Source organism: Benincasa hispida, chromosome 2 (genome assembly GCF_009727055.1).
Source record: "Benincasa hispida cultivar B227 chromosome 2, ASM972705v1, whole genome shotgun sequence".
Classification (NCBI taxonomy): Eukaryota; Viridiplantae; Streptophyta; class Magnoliopsida; order Cucurbitales; family Cucurbitaceae; genus Benincasa; species Benincasa hispida.
The window spans coordinates 8,383,597-8,402,990 of NC_052350.1; the positions used below are offsets into that span (position 1 = coordinate 8,383,597).

The 19,394-nt window shown below is 38.1% G+C and overlaps 1 protein-coding gene and 1 long non-coding RNA gene across 2 annotated transcripts; both read right to left on the bottom strand.

The window, feature by feature from the left end:
* Positions 1-761: 761 nt before the first annotated feature.
* LOC120071956 lies at positions 762-1,154 on the bottom strand. Its single transcript, XM_039024390.1, has one exon. It carries the CDS (start codon positions 1,152-1,154, stop codon positions 762-764), a length of 393 nt encoding a protein of 130 aa, XP_038880318.1.
* A 7,319-nt stretch (positions 1,155-8,473) lies between these two features.
* Positions 8,474-9,512, bottom strand: LOC120071821. The gene is made up of 2 exons (XR_005480348.1): positions 9,371-9,512; positions 8,474-8,894 (listed from the first exon to the last, which is right to left on the bottom strand). It is a non-coding gene; the product is annotated as an uncharacterized LOC120071821 (long non-coding RNA).
* Positions 9,513-19,394: the final 9,882 nt, after the last annotated feature.

Genomic DNA, 19,394 nt, shown 5'->3' on the forward strand with positions numbered 1-19,394 from the left:
TAAGAAACGCGCTATGTTGATGGTTGTGTTGCGCTGGTAGAAATACCGTGCGCCCGTCCTCTAGAAATGCATTGCGTTGAGGGGTGTGTTGCACTAATGCATACGTTGTACCCATCCTCCACAAATATACATTTGCTGTAACGGATGCATTGGGTTAAACACTTAACATTGGGCCCATCCGATTAAATAAATAAAAAAAAAATGATAAAATATTCGCAAAGAGAGTAGTCTAATCGCTTCAGCTTCCGAGGGAATTATGACTTAGCAGACGAAAGGACGTCCTTTCTGCTAAATCATAAGGGAGGGCGCGACGACAAGCTTTTTGGGAATACCGAGGCCTGCCACGCTGCGATTGCATTGGGCCCATCAAGGCCTAACCTATAAATTGCACCTCCTTCAACCGAGGAGCTCATTTGCATCTCTCGCGAAAGAAAAACCTTAAGTAATTCTCTCTGCATACCCATCCTTCCGAGCTTTCACCTCACTAAACCTATGGCCAGACAATCTTCACACTCTTCTTCCCAACCATCGTCCCCTTCCCAAGCCACCGTCACCGCACGGGAGGCGACTTTCCTTGGTGCTAGCCGCCGCCTCGCCGTCCAGCCTAAGCCTTCCCTAAGAATCGCTGAGAAACCCCGGTAAAGCCTCTGTAGCAGCCAAACCACCCACCAACCGAGAGGGCCGAGCACGGAGAGTGCTCCTACCACCAGACCTTCTACTTTTCTTCGTTTTGGGCCTCTTCCCCCGTACCCATCATCTACCTAGTCATCTGTGTTTCGTGAAATGCGATCCAAGATGACCTTGGCTTCTTGTGTTGCCTGTGGGCGGGAAAAAATCAATTGGTCCCATGAATTAGTTTTGTTTGGCTCCAATGAATGAGCCCACCTCTTCGCCTCATCTCGAAGTGTATACGGGAAGCGGTATAGTCTAATTCCTTCTGGAGTCACGCCAGGAATAGAGAATGTATTGCACATTTCTACAAAACTGGTCAAGTCAGCATACGGGTCTTCACCTTGTAGACCTCCGAATTGCCTTGCATTTTGGATCATTTGAAGCATGACCGACTTTATCTCAAATCGTGCATTCTCCTCCACTGTGGGTCTTGCAATTCTGGGCGAGAAGTCATATAGTTTGGGCGCCGCATAGTTTCTCATTGGGATATTGCGGTCGACAGCCAGGAAAACTAGATCTTGCACCGGCCAATTTACCCTGTGATTCCTCTCGGGCCTATCGTTATTGTGCGGCCAGTTAACATAAAAGAATAATGAATTTGGGTTTGCAGAAAAGTAAATTGTGGTAAAGAATAAAATGTGATGGTAAATAAATTGCGGTGATAAAATAAATGAATAAAAAATTAATGCTACAAGTTGAGGACTGGCTGTGAAGTTATGCAAAAGAATCTAATGAATGCGGTGGCAAGTCTTGTGAAATGAGTCAGAAAGAGAATGGATTGAGGGAAAGGACATCGCAAGTTCGTCAATCTTGCTGAGGATGCAACTAAGGTTCCGCTTTCCCTTGGCTTACATCTTTCAGTGATCGGTCGCATTCCCATATGTCTCTGGTGAAATAGGGATGAATGTGATGAACGCAAGGTTGTTTCTATCTCTGGAAATACTTCTCGCTTTAGTTAACGCATTCTTCCAACCTTTTTTCGATAGACGGAATAACATCTTCACTTCTGCTCTCGCAGGTGAAGATGTTGTCGAGCATGCTTTAGCTAAACTCAGCCGATTTCCTTAACAAGGATTAACTCACTCACTTAATCTTTCCCCTTTACCCAGGAGATTAGTGACACATGATGAAGAAAATGGATGATGAACGTGTGGAAAAAAACAAAGAGATGATAATGATTACGATAATGGTACTAAAATCTAAGAATAAGCGTTTGTTATAGATGGTGAATGAAAGATTAAAGATAGATGAACACAGTAGATGAATGAAAAATAAGAACAAATACGGAAAGAGTGTCAATGTCTTGACACAGATCCCGATCGGAGACGATGTGCTTGCTGGCGTATGGAAGAAATGGAGTGGAAAGCTTCCCTCTCAGGCTTGCTTTCCAGGTAGCAGTGACCTTTTGCGCCGAGGTTCTTCTTCGGGAATGGAAATAATTTCTTGCTCAGAGACTTACCTTTCAGTCTTGTCTCGCTGTTCTCCCGGATTTTCTCTAAATTGTCTCTTCAGACTAGCCTCCTTTTCATTGAATTTAAGGAAGCTATTTATAGACCTTGGCTCCTTCTGTATTAGTGGTCCCACTTTGAAAATCTGATAATTCCTGACATGTCTTGGTGGAAACGTCCGCTCTGCTCCATGATTGATTTGTCAGAATCGTACAACAGAAAAGTTGTACACTGTCAGAAGTCCTTGTGAATGCATCGCTCTTCACATCTTCGATCGATCGCCATATGCGGTGTAGTTGTTTTGATCTTTTATCGATTGCCACATGCGGTGGAAATGCGTTGATTGTTTGAGTCCATGATCGATCGTCGCATGCGTTGCAATTGCGTTGTTCTTTTTCGTTCTTGATCGATTGCCGCATGCAATGTGGATGCGTTCATTTTTTTTTTGTCCTTGAGTGGTTGTTGCATGCGGTGACCTATTTTCCTGAACAAAGACTTGGACATTCCATTTTGACATCGCAATGGGATTAGCGGGTGTGCTCATGACACTTTACAACTTTTGTATTTCTAAGCCAATTTCTATACTGTCGACACAACTTTTCCTTCTTTTTGCTACATAATCTAAATAAAACAGAATAAATAACTTATATTTCTACAAGTTATCATCAAACGTCCCACTCCCACTTACTATAAACACTCTTTCCATTCACCTTGTTATTGGCCCACCCAAATGCCACTCGTAGGGGCGACACCCATGGTGCCTCGAGCCTGAGTGTAGATTTCACGGTGTGAATTTACAGAGAGAAACATGTAGAGGATAAATGAAGTATCATATACCCTATTTTCCTTCCACTGAGTGTTTTACCTAGGGTTAATTAACTTAGGAAAAGCCCGGTTACTGATTTTAACTAAATGAACATTTAATTTGCTAAAAGACAACACTTGTCTTTGATGATTAAACAATTTTGATTGAAGTCTCATTAAACTCTTTAATAGACTTTAATCAAACTTGTGTGCATGTAACATACTTTAGTTAATCATAACATTTATAAATTAACCTAAGGTAGTATCATGTTTCATGCAATCTCAATTCATTTCTAACATATATAACAATTATATAACAGGATAATGAATCATACTATACCATACTTCCATACACTCATTCAACCATATATTATAATAATTATAATATAAATGATACATGGATATATGCTATATATATGCATGCATACATATACTATAACATTTATACTATATGATGCATGAGCATGCTATATAATTTAATTCATGCATATACATATATTATAACACTATAAATGCATGCATGAATATACTATAAATGCCTAACCTATGGTGGGGTTTTTAAATCTATATGACATACATTATGACATATAAATTAATAAAACATACAATACATGTATATTTAAGACTAAAAGGTTAATGGACCGGGTTAGGACACCTAAAAGGAATTTTAAAACTAACTATTACAAGAATAAGAGTCAACTGGTTCAAATACAAGTGAATCAGGCATTGAACCACTTAAACCAGACCAACCAGCTACCGAACCAAATCGGAACCGCCCGAAATGACTGAACCATAGTCAAACCAGGTGAACCGCGAGCCGAACTGGACAAGAATCGATTGGTTCTTTCCGCATCGCAGCGTTGCAACGTTGTACCTTGCGTTGCAACGCTATGGAAAGAACACGATGTTATTCTTCCTTGCAGCATTGCAACATTAGGGCATAGCGTTGCAATGCTGTGAGGCAGTCCCTTCTGGACAACATCGCACTCGATCAGAAAAACACCGAAAAAGCCGCGATTTCTCCAGATCCACTTCGAAAACATCACGAATGACTTAAGGACAAACAATTATAGACTCTATTGCTCATAATTATGCTAGGGGCCTTTACAAAAACAAATTGTAAATAAAAACATCCATACATCTATGCCCTATCCCGAAAACATCCATCAACCAAAATCCACATTCAACAATAGCCATTCATCACATGAATTTTAAACAAAATGCAGAAACAAAAAAAATACCCACCATCACTGTAGAAATTAATTTTAAAAAATAGAATTTGGGATCTAAACCAAAGCTCTAATACCAATTGAAGGATCCCATTGAAAGGAACCTTGAGTGGAAGCAGGATCGTCCCAATCCTCATTTTTTACATAATGAAATTTTTACATAAAAGAAGAAAAAATTATGCATTTACATAAATTATAGCATGCTTAATTTTTTTTTTTTAAAAAAAAAAAAAAAAAAAAAAACTTAGGGTTTCAAAACCCTTACCTTTGAAGACGGATCTTCATGAATCCCTCGAACTGGAAACGGACACTAACCACGATGGAAACCTTAGTATTCTCAGATAGAGAACCCAAGAGTGGTGGGCTTCTGACTATTGTGGAATGGGGGAAGGGATTTAAAGAAGAGATGAAGATGAGGAATTGTGATTGTTCTCTAAGAACAACCTTACACACAGAACGTTTCTGTCTTCTTGGATGAAGAAGGAGACTCTCTCCTATCAAAAGCCAAAATAAAATCAACCAACCATTTATGTGGGTGGAGAGAGAAGGGGGAGGGAGTTGTAACTCCCTTCCTAATTTAATTAAATTAATTTTAAGAAAAAAATAACCAATTAATTTATTTTAAAAAAAGTTAATATATATATATATGTAAATATGATAACATAATTTATCATATGATTAAATCCCTCATTTAATTTGAATAATTCAAATTAATCCAAAAACTGATTCTCATTCAATCCTATTGAGCTACCAAGGGGACCTCCTAGACCTGTAACTTGAAGCTCCAATGGTACATGAATAATTAATCAAACTTTTTAAAGAAATTATTCACCATCCGTTAATTGTCAGACACTCCACTAAAGACGATAGTTGCACTCTTCGCACTACAGATTTATTTATGAGTCCATTGGATATATCAATCAATAGTACGATGACCATTCACAAATTGCTCGTAAGTCAGTTGGGCCAAAATTACTGTTTTGCCCCTATAGTTGCATCTAACTCCTTAAGTACTACTAATCCCTCTAATGAACAATAGATCATAGTCCAACTATGACTAAACCTCTCTCGGGCCAGAGGAGGGTGTGGTGTCACATTGTTCAAGTACCGAAATCAGCCCTTAAGGGAGAAATGTATCTACTTACCCTAACCTCGGGAAAAGAGTGGATTTCTTCTTGTGTAGTTATGTTCCCAGTTCCCCAATCAGATAAATCTCCAAAATGGTAAGCTTATTGAGTCGGTGATCTGGCTACTCTCACCCATACAAATCAAAGAACCGTCCTCATAGGCAAGAGTTCACAACTTACTCAAGATTCAAGTCATATTACCTATGGTCATCCTAGTGAAATGTAAGTCTCTATTATAAACGATGTTATATAATGAGACTAAACATTTCGTTGTTCGATCTTATACAAACTCCTTTGTATAGAATATCCCTGCTCACACGTCTATACATGAATGGTCAAGATCAGATCATTTGTAACACTTTACAACAATTGTAACACCTACAAAGTGGGTCATACTCGTAGTGTCTCCAAGATAAGATACATAGCCTTATCCATCTACTACAGACCATTTGGGTTATCACTTAAACATTATCCACTCACTTAAACATGATCCACCCGTATGTCTCTACATACATGTTTAAGCTACAAGATAACCTTGTGTTGGGGATGATGCCCTAAAGTCTCGTGTCCTGTAGTTTGTAAACAGTTTGTACGAACGCTTTGATGTATAATATATGATATTTACTTCACTTCTTGACTTTACACATTGGATGTTTTATTTGCTTTACCACAAACCAATAAATTAAAATCCCTAGTTGTCATTATGTAACTTAAGCATGTATGTGGTGACATACAAGTGGGTCATATCTTAAGTGATAACCAAAATGGTCTGTAGTATATGGATTTAGAGGGAAACCTTATCATGATAGTGCTACTAATGGGGCTCGCTTTGTAGAGGTTACAAGTGTTGTGATTTACCACAGATGGTCTGATCCTGATCATTCGTGGAGACATGCGAGCAGGGGCGTCCTATATGAAGAGTTTGTATTAGATCTGACCACGAAGTGTTAACATCTCGTTATATAACATCGTTCATGACAGAGATTTTACTTCACTAGGATGACCATAGGTAACATGACCTCAATCCTGTGAGTTGGGAACTCCTACCATTGAGGGTAGTCCTTTGATTTGCATGGGTGTGAGTAACCAAGCTGCCAACTCAAAACCTACCATTTTGGAGATTCATCTGATTTGAGAGCTGGGAACTCAGCTACACGAGATGGAATTCACTCATTCCTCGAAGCAGGGGTAAGTAGATAGATAGATAAATCTCTTAAGGGTTGATCCCAGGGCTTGAACGATGTGGTGCCACACACCTTCTCTTGGCCCGAGAGGTGTTCATACATAGTTGGACTATATTTTATTGTTCATTAGAGGGATCGGTGGTACTTAAGAAGTGAGATGTAACTACAAGGGAAAAATGGTAAGTTGGCCTAGTTGTACTTACGAGCATCTGTGAAGAGTTATCGTACTCATGATTGGTTATATTTGATGGACATAGAAATATATTTATGGTAAGAAGAGTTCAACTATCGGTCTTTAGTGGAATGCCTGACAGTTAACGGATGGTGGATCTCGTGGCTAAAGAGTTTAGTCAGCTATTGACGTACCGTCAAAGATTCAAGCCATAGGTCCATAAGGTCCCCTTGATAGCTTGGATAGAAGTTGAGAATAAGTTTTTGGGCCAGTTTGAAATGTTCAAATTGATAAGAGGGAGTTCGATTATATATGATATAATTGATCTGGTTAATTAAATATGATATGATTGACTAAATGTATGAGATAAATTAATTTGGAGGAAATTGGATATAAATATGATTTATATCAAGTAGAGGAGAAAATACTATGGTTGATATATGATATCAAACTATAGGTTATGAATATAATATGATTATATTTATTATTTTATTAATTGGACAGTTATAAGATAATTGCCCGACGGTTTGTCCATAATCATGTGTTAGTGGGAAGTTCAATTCAGTTTTCGTAACTAAAAATTAAAAAGAAAACTGTTTTCATTTTGCACACATGCAGTTAATTTGTTAGCATCCTATTGCTTAGTGAAACCAGAGCCTATACGATAGTGCTTCATTTTACTAAACGATCACTCACCCGTGCACCCGCTTCTCTAAAAGATCGCCAATAGTTTACTAAACGATCGCTTAGTGCCCGAGCCTTACTAAATGATCGTACAGACGACACCTAGCTTTTCCTATACGATCGAGTACCTCACCTAAACGATCAAGCACCCTGACTATACAATAGTCGTTCCCTTTTCCCACTTGCTTGATCTTTGTATACGATAACCTTTCCTCTTCACCTCTACTAAATCCGAACAAAGCCCACACTTTGGATTCTCATTCCAAGAATACTAAGGGCTTCGAGTGGTGGTGTGGTCCCCATTTCCTACTGTTCGTGTGAAGCTGTTCGTGGTAGATGATCGGGGTGTTGTTGAACAATTGCCTGACGTTCTAGTGAGAGGCAAGGAGTCCGTTCGTGTGAGAGCGAGACTTGTTCTGAAGAAAGTCTTCAACTGGTAAGTCCTCGTTCTCTTGTTTATTTATCTTTAAACATGCCAGTTGTTTAATGCATATCTGTATGTATGAATGTAAATGTGGAAATTCTGTCACAATGAATTGGAAAGATCTGCTTCCGCTCATAGGTACTCTTGTATAAGAGTTCCTTTACCTTGCATGGTAGTTTATTGGTTTGTGGTTAATGTAACTAAAATATGAAATAAAATATTGTATATTTTATTAAATAAATAATGAATTTGTACAAAACATTTACAAACTATAGGACCCTACGAGATTTAGAGCATCAACCCCAACATTTAAGGGGTATATAAGTTCTGGATCATGACATATGAAATCTTTTACGGAGCTTTTGAACACTTGATAAATTAAAACAAGTAAACAGAAATAGTGTAAATAAACTTAACTTCTATGCAAGATAGGAGTCCCACCTCCAACTTAGGTTAACAAACCAATACAACAAGAACCAATGTTTTAAAAATATATTGAGCGTTACGCCTAAGGCATACCTCGAAATAAGAATCCAATCTTATAAAGAACTTGTTCTTTCTCATTCATTCTAGCATAATTAAGGCCACAATCCTATCAAATTTCAACGCTAGGGTTGCTCTTCAACAACTTTTTTTTTTTTTTTTAAGAAAATAAATTTTAATTTAAAGAGTCACAACCTAACAAATTTACCAAAATTCTAATTCAAAATTATAATTTGGGGGAGAATAAAAACGTAAAATAAAAAGATTTATACATTAATTCTCTATATGCTGATATAACATAAACAAATCAGATTTTAAAGCAACAGAACAAAGGAGACAAAATGTTCAAAAGTCGAGCACAAAGCACTAACCAAACCATTGCAGCAGAAGGCAAAGCAAGTTCCAAATTGACAAATATGTAACTGAAAGTTTCAACAGAGAATCCTCCCCGTGTGAGTTCATATTTTTTAGACTGAAACATACGAATGACAATAGCCAGAAAAGCCACCCACAACGAAATGAAAGCAACCAAAATAGCTCCTTTCAGCCCAAAACTTCTCCAATGCACAAAAGCATAAGCAACACTCAGGTGAAGGATCAAAGGAATTGCAGAAGGCACAGCCAGAAACATAACATCCAACTGAGGCTAAATAAAACTCACAATGTTCTGCAAAAACCCATAAACAAAAAACCCAGGAACCAGAAATTTCACATACTAAGCCGCCGTTTTCGACATCGGAATCTTGTTACAAGAATTTCAAGACAGGCTTTGGTAAAACCACAAATTAAACTTGAAAATCGAGAAGGAGAAAGAAATTATGCAAGAGGATTTCAGATGAATCCCTAAGAATCTCCATGCATTTAATAACATGAAAATCTACCCACTTTATATAATTGTTACAGGCCAAACCCTAATGCTTGAAATTTATGCTTGAAGATATTGGAATGAGGTTCCACAATAAAGAGGAAACAAGTTTTGCAAGGCTGAGAAATAAAACTATTTGAAATGGGTTTTTTATTTTAAGAGGATGGAACTAAATTACATAGGAAAATACCGATACTATAATTTGAAATGCATACAATCTAAATTCTCTTCTAAATTTCCTAAGGTTTCATGAGATTCACCAATAAAGCTAGCCTTACCTTAAGACTCAGAGCCGTAGTGACAAGGGCACACAACATGGTTGGAACAAGCTTAAGAGATTTGTCATTTATGCAGCCTTATTTGGTCCACTTTACACGGTCATGAGTGTTCTCATAGATTTACGCAGGGGTGAATATCTAGTTTGGCACTAAACCCAAAATATCTTGAAGGAACACATAATAGCAAATACATTGGCACTAAACCCAAAATAAAACCAAACTAATTACCACAACATAAAAACTAAACTGTGTACTCATATCCAACTATGTATTCTATTACTAATAAACTTTCTTCAACAGATTAATGTATTTAATAACTAATTTAATCTAAACCTTCAAGATTTGTACTTCTACTTGAAAGATTAATCAAAAGTATAAACCTTCCATTTCAAAATTTATGAATTCAAACAACACCTTACTTTCAACTAAACTGGATAGGGATTGCAAATTGTAGATAAACCAAGAGTTGAGCAACAACCAAAACTCAAAAACATTCAAATTGTAAAAATAGAAATGAAAAGTGACAATGAAATTGGAAGAAATTCAAATAACTTGGGTCTAACCTCCCAAATTAACTTTAATGAAATGAAGGGCTAAAGAAGATTTCAAGAACTTACAAGTCTTTCAATGTGTGGCTATCCTTTCAGGGAAGCAGGGAGTATTATTTCTAGAATCCTTCAACCTTCCAAGTGAAGGAAGTCGGACATGAGGATTTCCATGAGCAGTGGAAGGATCGTTCAAATTTCAATCCTATATGAACATTAACAATTGCAATCATAAACGAAAATATACGGCTATACATAAAACAAAATTACAACATGCTCTATTAAACGATCAAGAGAAAGAACACACATACATTTGAATACTCATCTTCAACACCCTTGATCACGAACGCTCGAATAGACTCCTAGACTGCAACACATGAACGCTCGTCCACCACGACCGCAACACAGCACGATCAACAAAGGACTCGAACACCACGATCTCCAAGATCACGAACACAACAATTAGCACACGAACACCACAAACTCAACGAACGACCTCCAAAGAACCTTGACTAGTGTCGAGTTGAGTATGACACCATCACAATGTCTACCTTGGTATTCTCAGTGTAAGAATCTAGAAGTGTGGGCTCTGTATGGACTTGGTTAGAGGATGAGACCGTAGGAGAACGATTGTATAAACGATTGATCAAGTGGGAGATGTCAAAGTCTATCGTATAGGTTGATGCCTAATCGTTTAACAAAAGCTATGCAATCATTTAGCTAGTCGGCCAACTGAGTGTCTATCGTATAGGAACACTCCACGATCGTGTACTCTCTCCAAGCTATCGTTTAGTAAATTGTATTTAATTGACAACCTTTCTGTGAGTAATTTTCGAGAATGTAAATCTCCTTTCAACAACTTCTAAATTTAAGAAAATATTTTTTCTTTTATCTCATGGTTACCATGAAACCACCAATAACCTCCCACTCAATTGGTTATTAGAGAAAAAGAGATAATTATCCAATAATTAATATTATTATAAATATATATGATAATCAACTTACCATACTATATTTATAACCTATAGTTTTAATATTTCATCTCATGAAACATATAAACCATAGCTCTTTTTCTATTCCATGGTTCTTAATGTAAATCTCATTTACATTAACCCTCCACTAGATGTATCTCATACAACACATCGATCATATCATATATAATCGAATTACCTCTTGTCAATTTGAACATTTCAAATCAACACTAAGAACTAATTCTCAACTTGAGCTACCAAGGGGACCTTATGAACCTGTAGCTCGAAGCTCCAACGGTACGTGAATAACTGAATAAACTCTTTAGTCACGGGATCCACCATCCGTTAACTGTCAGACATTCCACTAAAGACCAACAGCTGAACTCTCTTTACTACAGATATATTATGTGTCCATCTTAACCAATCAACAGTGTGATAACCCTTCACATATCGCTCGTAAGAACAGCTGGGCCAATAACCATTATGCCCCTATAGTTATGTCTAACTCTTTAAGTATCACTGATCCCTCTGATGAACAGAAGCCATAATTCTACTATGACTGAGTCCTCTCTTCCAAAGAGAAGTTGCGGCCACTATGTTCAAGCCCTGGAATCAGCCTTTAAGGGAGCAATCTATCTACTTACCCTGCTTCGAGGAAGGAGTGAATTCCATCTTGTGTAATTGAGTTCCCAGCTCCCAAATCAGACAAGTCCCCAAAAAGGTAAATATGTTGAGTTGGCATTCTGGCCACTCTCACCCATACTAATCAAAGAACCGCCTTTAAAGGCAGGAGTTCCCAAAACACTTAGGATTGAGGTCATGTCACCTATGGTTGTTTAGGTGAGATGTAAGTCTCTAGTATCAACGATGTTATATACAGAGACGAATTCTCTCGTGGTTCGGTCTTATTAAAACTCTTTGTATAGGACATCCCCGCTCGCATGTCTCCACATGAATGGTTAGGATCTACCATCTGTAATAGTTCACAACTCTTGAAAACCTCTACAAAGCGGACCGTATCTGTAGTGTCACCAGGATCAGAAATCCCTCCTTAATCCTTATACTACAGACTTATTCAGGTTATCATTTAAGGAATGATCCACTTGTATATCTCATATACATGCTTAAGTTTACGATAACCATGGAGCTTTGTTTATTGGATATGAGTAAATGCCAGAATGAAATAACTCTTATTTTATTCATAACAATGTGTATAATTACAAACAATGAGATTCCAGGAGAATTAAGAGACCAATCCCAACAATCTTCCACTTGTCTTAATGCCTCGGGAGACTAATGTACAAGACAATATAAATACATGTACAATATACAATAAACTAGGGCATACCCCAATATCATCTTCTACTTGCCCTAGATAAGATGCCTCATGTTCCGTAGACCCAGACTCTCCAGGTGACTCTCGAACACTTTAGCCGTGAGAGCCTTTGTAAAGGGATCAGCAACGTTGTGCTCCAACACGATCTTCGTGACTATCACATCACCGCGATGCATAATCTCCCTGATGAAGTGGTATTTCCGCACTATATTCTTGCCTGACGATGACTCCAGGCTCCTTCAAATTTTCCACAGCCCCGTTGTTATCACAATAAAGAGTGATACGCAAATTCGTATTTGGAACAACTTTCAAATCTGTAAGGAATTTCCTCAGCCAAACAACCTCCTTAGCTGCTTCACAAGCTGCTACGTATTCGGCTTCCATAGTGGAGTTCGCGATGCATCCTTGCTTGATGCTTCTATTGGGGTTTGTGCCTTAAAGTCTCATTTCCTATAGTTTGTAAACAACTTTGTAAGAACACTTGTGATGTGTAATATATATGATATTTACCTCACTTCTTGACTTTGCACATTTAGATGTTTTTATTTTATCATAAACCAATAAACTTAATATCCTTGATTGTCTTTATGTAACTTAAGCATGTATGTAGTGACATACAAGTGGATCATGTCTTAAGTGACAACCAAAATAGTTTGTAGTATATGGATATAGGAGGAAAACCTTATCCTGGTAACACTACGGGCGCGACCCGCTTTGTGGAATTATTACAAGTGTTGTGACTTGTCACAGATGGTCTGATCCTGATCATTCATGTAGTGGACATGCGAGCGGGGGCATCCTAATACAAAGAGTTTGTATAAGACCTGACCTCGAAGTGTTAATGTCTCGTCATATAACTCCGTTCATGACTGAGACTTCACTTCACTAGGACGACCATAGGTAACATGACCTCAATCTTGAGTGAGTTGGGAACTCCTGCCATTGAGAGTGGTTCTTTGATTTGCACGGGTGCGAGTGGCCAGAGCACTGACTCAAACCTACCACTTTGGGGTTTCATCTGATTTAGGAGCTAGGAACTCAGATTCACAAGATGGAGTTCACTCATAACCCAAAGCAGAGGTAAGTAGATAGATTGCTCTCTTAAGGGCTGATCCCGAGGTTTGAACGATGTGGCGCACACACCTCTCATGGCTCGAAAGGTGTTCACACATAGTAGGACTATGTTGTATTGTTCATTAGAAGGATCAGTGGTACTTAAGGAGGAAGATGTAATTACAGGGAAAAAACGGTAAATTGGCCTGCTATAATTACAAGCATCTGTGAAGGGTCATCGTACTGATGATTGGTTATATCCAATGGACATAGAAATGTATCTATGGCAAGAAGAGTCAACTGTCGGTCTTTAGTGGAATGCCTAGCAGTAAACGGACGGTGGATATCGTGGCTAAAGAGTTTAGTCAGCTATTCACGTACTGTTAGAGCTTCAAGCCTTAGGTCCATAAGGTCTCCTTGGTAGCTTGGATACAAGTTGAGAGTCAGTTTTTGGGTTAGTTTTAAATGTTCAAATTGACAAGAGGGAGTTCGATTATATATGATATAATTGAACTAGTTAATTATATATGATATAATTAACTTTATGTATGAGATATATTAATTTGGAGGAAATTGGATATAAATATGATTTATATCTAGTGGAGGAAAAATACTATAATTAATATATGATATTAATTTATATGTTATGAATATGATGTGGTCACATTCATTGGACAGTTAAAAGGAAAATGGGACGGCGGCTCTTCTGATTTAATAACGGATGAGTGAGTTGAAAGATCACTTTGAGATGCATAAATAGCTCACAGTGTGTTAAGCATGGGATGCACGGACATTGTGTTACAAAGTGTGTTATCGCTTAGAAAATTAGTGCCTACACGACAGTGCCTGCACAATTGCTTACCTATACGATATTGCTAAGCGATCGATTAACGATTACACCCGCACATGCCATTTACTAAACGATCGTTTACCTTTTCCTAAGCAACCGTTAGCTCCCGATATTTACTAAACGGTTGCATAGACGACCACTTAGTTTTTCTACACGATCGTATACTTCACCTAAACGATCAAGAATTCTTTCTATACGATAGACAAGCCTATCTCCCACTTGCTTGATCGTTGTATACGATCTCTCTTCCTCTTTCCCTCTACCAAATTTGAACAAAGCCTACCCTTTGGATTCTCACTCCAAGAATACTAAAGGCTTTGAGTGGTGGTGTCATCTCCGTTTCCTTCTATCCTGTGGAGACTGTTTGAGGTAGACGATTGGGTTTTAGATTTGCTGTGAAGAAGAAGCGATCTCTTTAGCATTATGAATGCATTTTAGTATGTTTAAATGTATATGTGGTAATTCTGTCACAATGAATTGGAAAGATCCGCTTCTGCTCGTAGGTATTCTTGAATAAGGGTTCCTTCAGCTTCGCCACACTACAACCCCTCCATTCAGAGTAAAAACTGACCCCAATGTCAATTTATGAGAATCTCTATCGGTCTGAAAGTACGTATCCTGTAAGGATCAGATCCTTATCTCCATACACGAGCATGTAGTCCCTCGTTCTCCAAAGATACTTGAAGATCGTCTTGATTACCGTCCAGTGATCAAATCCTAGATTGGACTGATACCGATTGACAATCCCTACTGCATAGCAATAGTCGGGTCTAGTACACAACATTGCATATATTAAGCTTCCTACAGCTGAAGCATAGGGAATCCATGTCATTTCCTCAACCTCTCGAGGTGTCTTAGGACATTGATCCTTAGACAAAATGATTCCATGCCTAAAGGGTAATAAACCCCTCTTAGAATCCTGCATCCTGTACCTGATCAACATTTGATCGATGTACAATACCTGAGACAAGGCTAACCTCTTATTCTTACGATCCCGAATGATCTGGATCCCTAGAACATATTGTGCCTCACCCAAATCTTTCATTTGGAACTAGGCAGCTAGCCACTTCTTAATATTAGTCAGATACCCTACATCATTCCTAATGAATAGGATATCATCCACATACAGTACCAGGAAAGCTACTGAGTTATTGATGATCTTCTTGTAAACAAAAGGCTCATTATCGTTCTTATCAAAGCCAAATGACTTGAACACAGTGTGAAATCTAATGTTCCATGATCTAGATGCTTATTTCAGCCCATAAATAGACCTATTAAGCTTGCAAACTTTTTGCTCTTGATCTGGAACTACGAACCCCTCTAGTTAAGTCATATAGATGGTCTCCTCAAGATTACCATGAAGAAATGAAGTCTTGACGTCCATTTTCCATATCTCATAATCATAAAATGTGGTTATGGGCAGGAGTATCTTGATAAACTTGAGCATGACAACAGGTGAGAATTCCTCATAGTCAAATCCCTCGACCTGGGTATAACCATTTTCCACGAGTCGTGCCTTAAAGGTTTGCACCTTTCCATCTACACCTCTCTTTCGCTTATAAATCCACTTACACCCAATAGGTCCTACCCCATCAGGTGGATCCACAAGCTCCTAGACGTTATTGAAATACATAGACTCCATTTCCTGGTTCATGGCTTTAATCCATTCATCCTTGTCAACATCCTCCATTTCTTTCTTAAAAGACAATGGATTCTCGACTCCATCATTAGAAATGACGTTCTGGGCTTCAGTCAAACTCATGTAGCGATCCAGTGGGTTCATAACCCTTCCACTACGTCGAGGCAGTCTCAACTCTTGAGCTGGTTGACTAGATGTACCGACATCAACAACTCTTGTTGATCTATCGGCCTGTTCAACAACTCTTGTCGAACCCTCAGCAGTCTCAGTCTCACTAGAAATCTCACGTAAAATAAGCTTACTTTGTGGCTTATGATTCCTCATGTGGTATTCTTTCAAAAAGATAACATTTGTAGAATCATAAAAGTATCCACCCCTCGTTTCCCTGGGGTAGCCTACAAAGCGGCAAACTTTCAAACGTGATTCCAACTTCTTCTGGTTAGTCACAAGCACATTTATTGGACACCCCTAAATCTGGAAGTGGCGTAAACTATCTTTACGACTTCTCCACAGCTCAAAAGGTGTTTTAGAAACACTTTTTAAGGAAATGTTGTTCAGGATATAATATGCAGTCTCCATTGTAAAACCCCAAAACGAGTCTAGAAGACAAGCATAACTCATCATCGACCGAACCATGTCCAACAAGATTTTGTTTCTCCTTTCTGATACACCATTTTGCTGAGGTGTACCTGGGGCCGAGAGTTGGAATGCAATCCCATGTTGTATCAAATAGTTCTGGAAATTAGAGGTCCATATACTTTCCACCACGATCAGATCGTAGTGTTTTTATCTTCTTACCTAACAAGTTTTCTACTTCAGCCTTATACTCCTTGACTTGTCAAGGGCTTTAGACTTATGTTGCATTAGGTAGAGAAACCCATACCTTGAATAATCTATGAAAGAGATGAAATATTCATACCCACCTCGAGCCCTAACTCTCATTGGACCACAGAGGTCAGAATGTGCAAGCTCCAAGGCTTCTTTGGCTCTGTAACATTTTCCAGTAAAAGGTCGTTTGGTCATCTTACCTTCGAGGCATGATTCACACACTGGCAAGGAGTTTTCTTCTAAACTCTTTAGATGTCCACTTTTCACCAACTGCTTAATCCTATTGAGATTGATGTGACCTGACTTTAGATGCCAAAGATGGTCGTTTTCCTTAGGAGAAACCTTTGGTCTTTTAGTTGTAGTTGTCGTACTAAACATTTCAGTGTTAAACAAGGCTTTTTGACTAACGGCCTTAGTACATATAAGTTACTTTCCATTGAACCAAAACCAATCTCCATTCCATTCTTGAAAATAAACACTTTATTCTCAGAAAAGGAGACGGTATAACCTTGTTCAATGAGACAAGAAACCGAGATTAAGTTTCTCTTAATATGAGGAACTACGAAAACATTATCCAATAACAGATAACGTTTCTTGTCCAAAAATAACTTCAACCTGCCTACAACAACAATTGACATAACCTCACCAGTACCGACTCTAAGAGTCATCTCTCCCTGTGGCAATGTTTGCCAAGAAGTGAATCCTTAGTAAGAGGAACTGACATGGTTGGTAGCACTCGAATCTATGATCTAGGAAAAATCATCATTCTCTACCAAACATGTCTCCAAGACCAATAAATCAGATTTAATGTCTTTAGACATCCTTCTATTTTAGAGAGTAGTGGGATCTGTATCAGAACCTAAATAATCTCCAAGTTGCATTTCAGAGAACACTTCTCTTCTATGAACCTCAACAGAGTCAGCAACAATTGCTTCCTCTTCCTAGAGTTTAACTTTGGAACTGACATGACTGGTTTTTTCATCCATCTCTATATGCTTGAAAAGTAAGAACTGACATGACTGGTTTTTTCATCCATCTCTATATGCTTGAAAAGTAAGAACTGACGTTCAAACAAATCATGCAATGAGTCCATGATCTTGCCAATGACCATGTTTCTTAACCCTTTTGGCCAAAGCATCAGGTATGCTAGCCAAAATGTGAAGTTTGGCCAATGGATTAGCCTTCATTAATACCTCATATGCATTACGAACATTTCATGGTGCATCAAGGGTCGGGACTTGAGGACATTCCTCAACCATGACTAGAGATGTCCATGGGGTGGGGCGGGGACGGGGAAGGCTTCCCCGTCCCCATCCCCGCGGGGAAAAATTCCCCGCCTTTATTTTTCTCTAACATTTTTTTAATTTCAATTAAATTTTTTTTACAATTCTTTAAACATTTTCAATGGATTTTTCATTTAAATGAAATATAATCAATTTTACTAATTAAAACAATAATACACATACAATTTAAAAAATATAATTAAAATGTTAAATTCTCATATTTCTAAAAATTAAAATTCAATATTTAGAGCATACTAACTTAAATATTACAACATCTAAAGAATTAAAGTAATAAAAATCTTGAACTTAAATAATTAAAACATCCATAATTATCTTAATAAAGTATATAATATCAGAGAATTATCCAGGTAAAGTTACTCTTGGGCAATCTAAAAAGTCAGTTAAAATTCTTAGTCGTGTTTTTTTCTAAGTAAACTAAACCCTAGGTTATAAATACTCAGGTGGAGGAGAAGAGATGTATCTGAATATGTCATGATTCCACTCACGTTTCTCCCTAAATGTTCACGAAGTGAGATTCATGCTTGACATCGTGGTGCTCTAGGAGCATCCTCCTTCGAATGGTGTTTGCATGAGTCAATATCAAGGGGACGGGAAAGAGTGTTTATAGTAAGTGGGTGAAGAGTGTGTGTCAACACGTCCTAACGGTCTTTGTCATTGGTTCACACCGTGAGATCATTATGTACTCCCTCGTGGCGCCCTGGGAGCGTCCCCTTCGGATGGGTTTTGTGTAGTTGGTTCAAGATCAAGGTAATTCCATAAATGGATAGGGTTGGTTTAGGTTTCGCCCCAATCATATTTTTGGATTTTTCTGATGGAGGATCGATCTTAGGGGCCTAAAATGGGGGTCACACTTACGAGAGGTTGTTAAATAAGTTAATGATCTTTGACCAAATCAATGATGGTTAGTCATTATAGAGCAAAAGTAGTTATGGTATTAATGACTGGTTGAGAATTTCTAATTCAGAGGAGGGATAATTGACCTCCCTTCGATGGCTTTTGTTCTAAACCTTTTGAAGCGTCATGCCGAAAACAATATGTCACACGTGGTTCATGTTATTTTTGCTAAACCTTATTGGATGTTGTATGTTTTTTAACGGGTATTGGCGTAAAGTCTAACGTAGGTCAATGTGTTTTTTGTTTTCAGCAACTTGTTAGTATTCTTCGTTTAATGCCTTAAATTTGTTCGATTACATACAGTGTAAAGATTCTTGTAAAACGTTTTTTCGTGGTAAACGACGCTCAAATTTTTCGTGTTAAGAGATGTCCAAAAAATCCCGCGGGGTAGAGGCCCTACCGGAAGACCCGTCCCCGAATCCGCAAAACTACACGAGGAATGGGCGGATGGGAGTGGGAAGTTTTTTTTCTCCTCGATTTACAATTCGGGGCCGGACGGGGTATATCATTCCGCCATCCCCCACGCCTCTCCCCTGACTTTGTATATAAATTATAATTTATATATATATATATATATATCATATATATATATATTTTCATATTC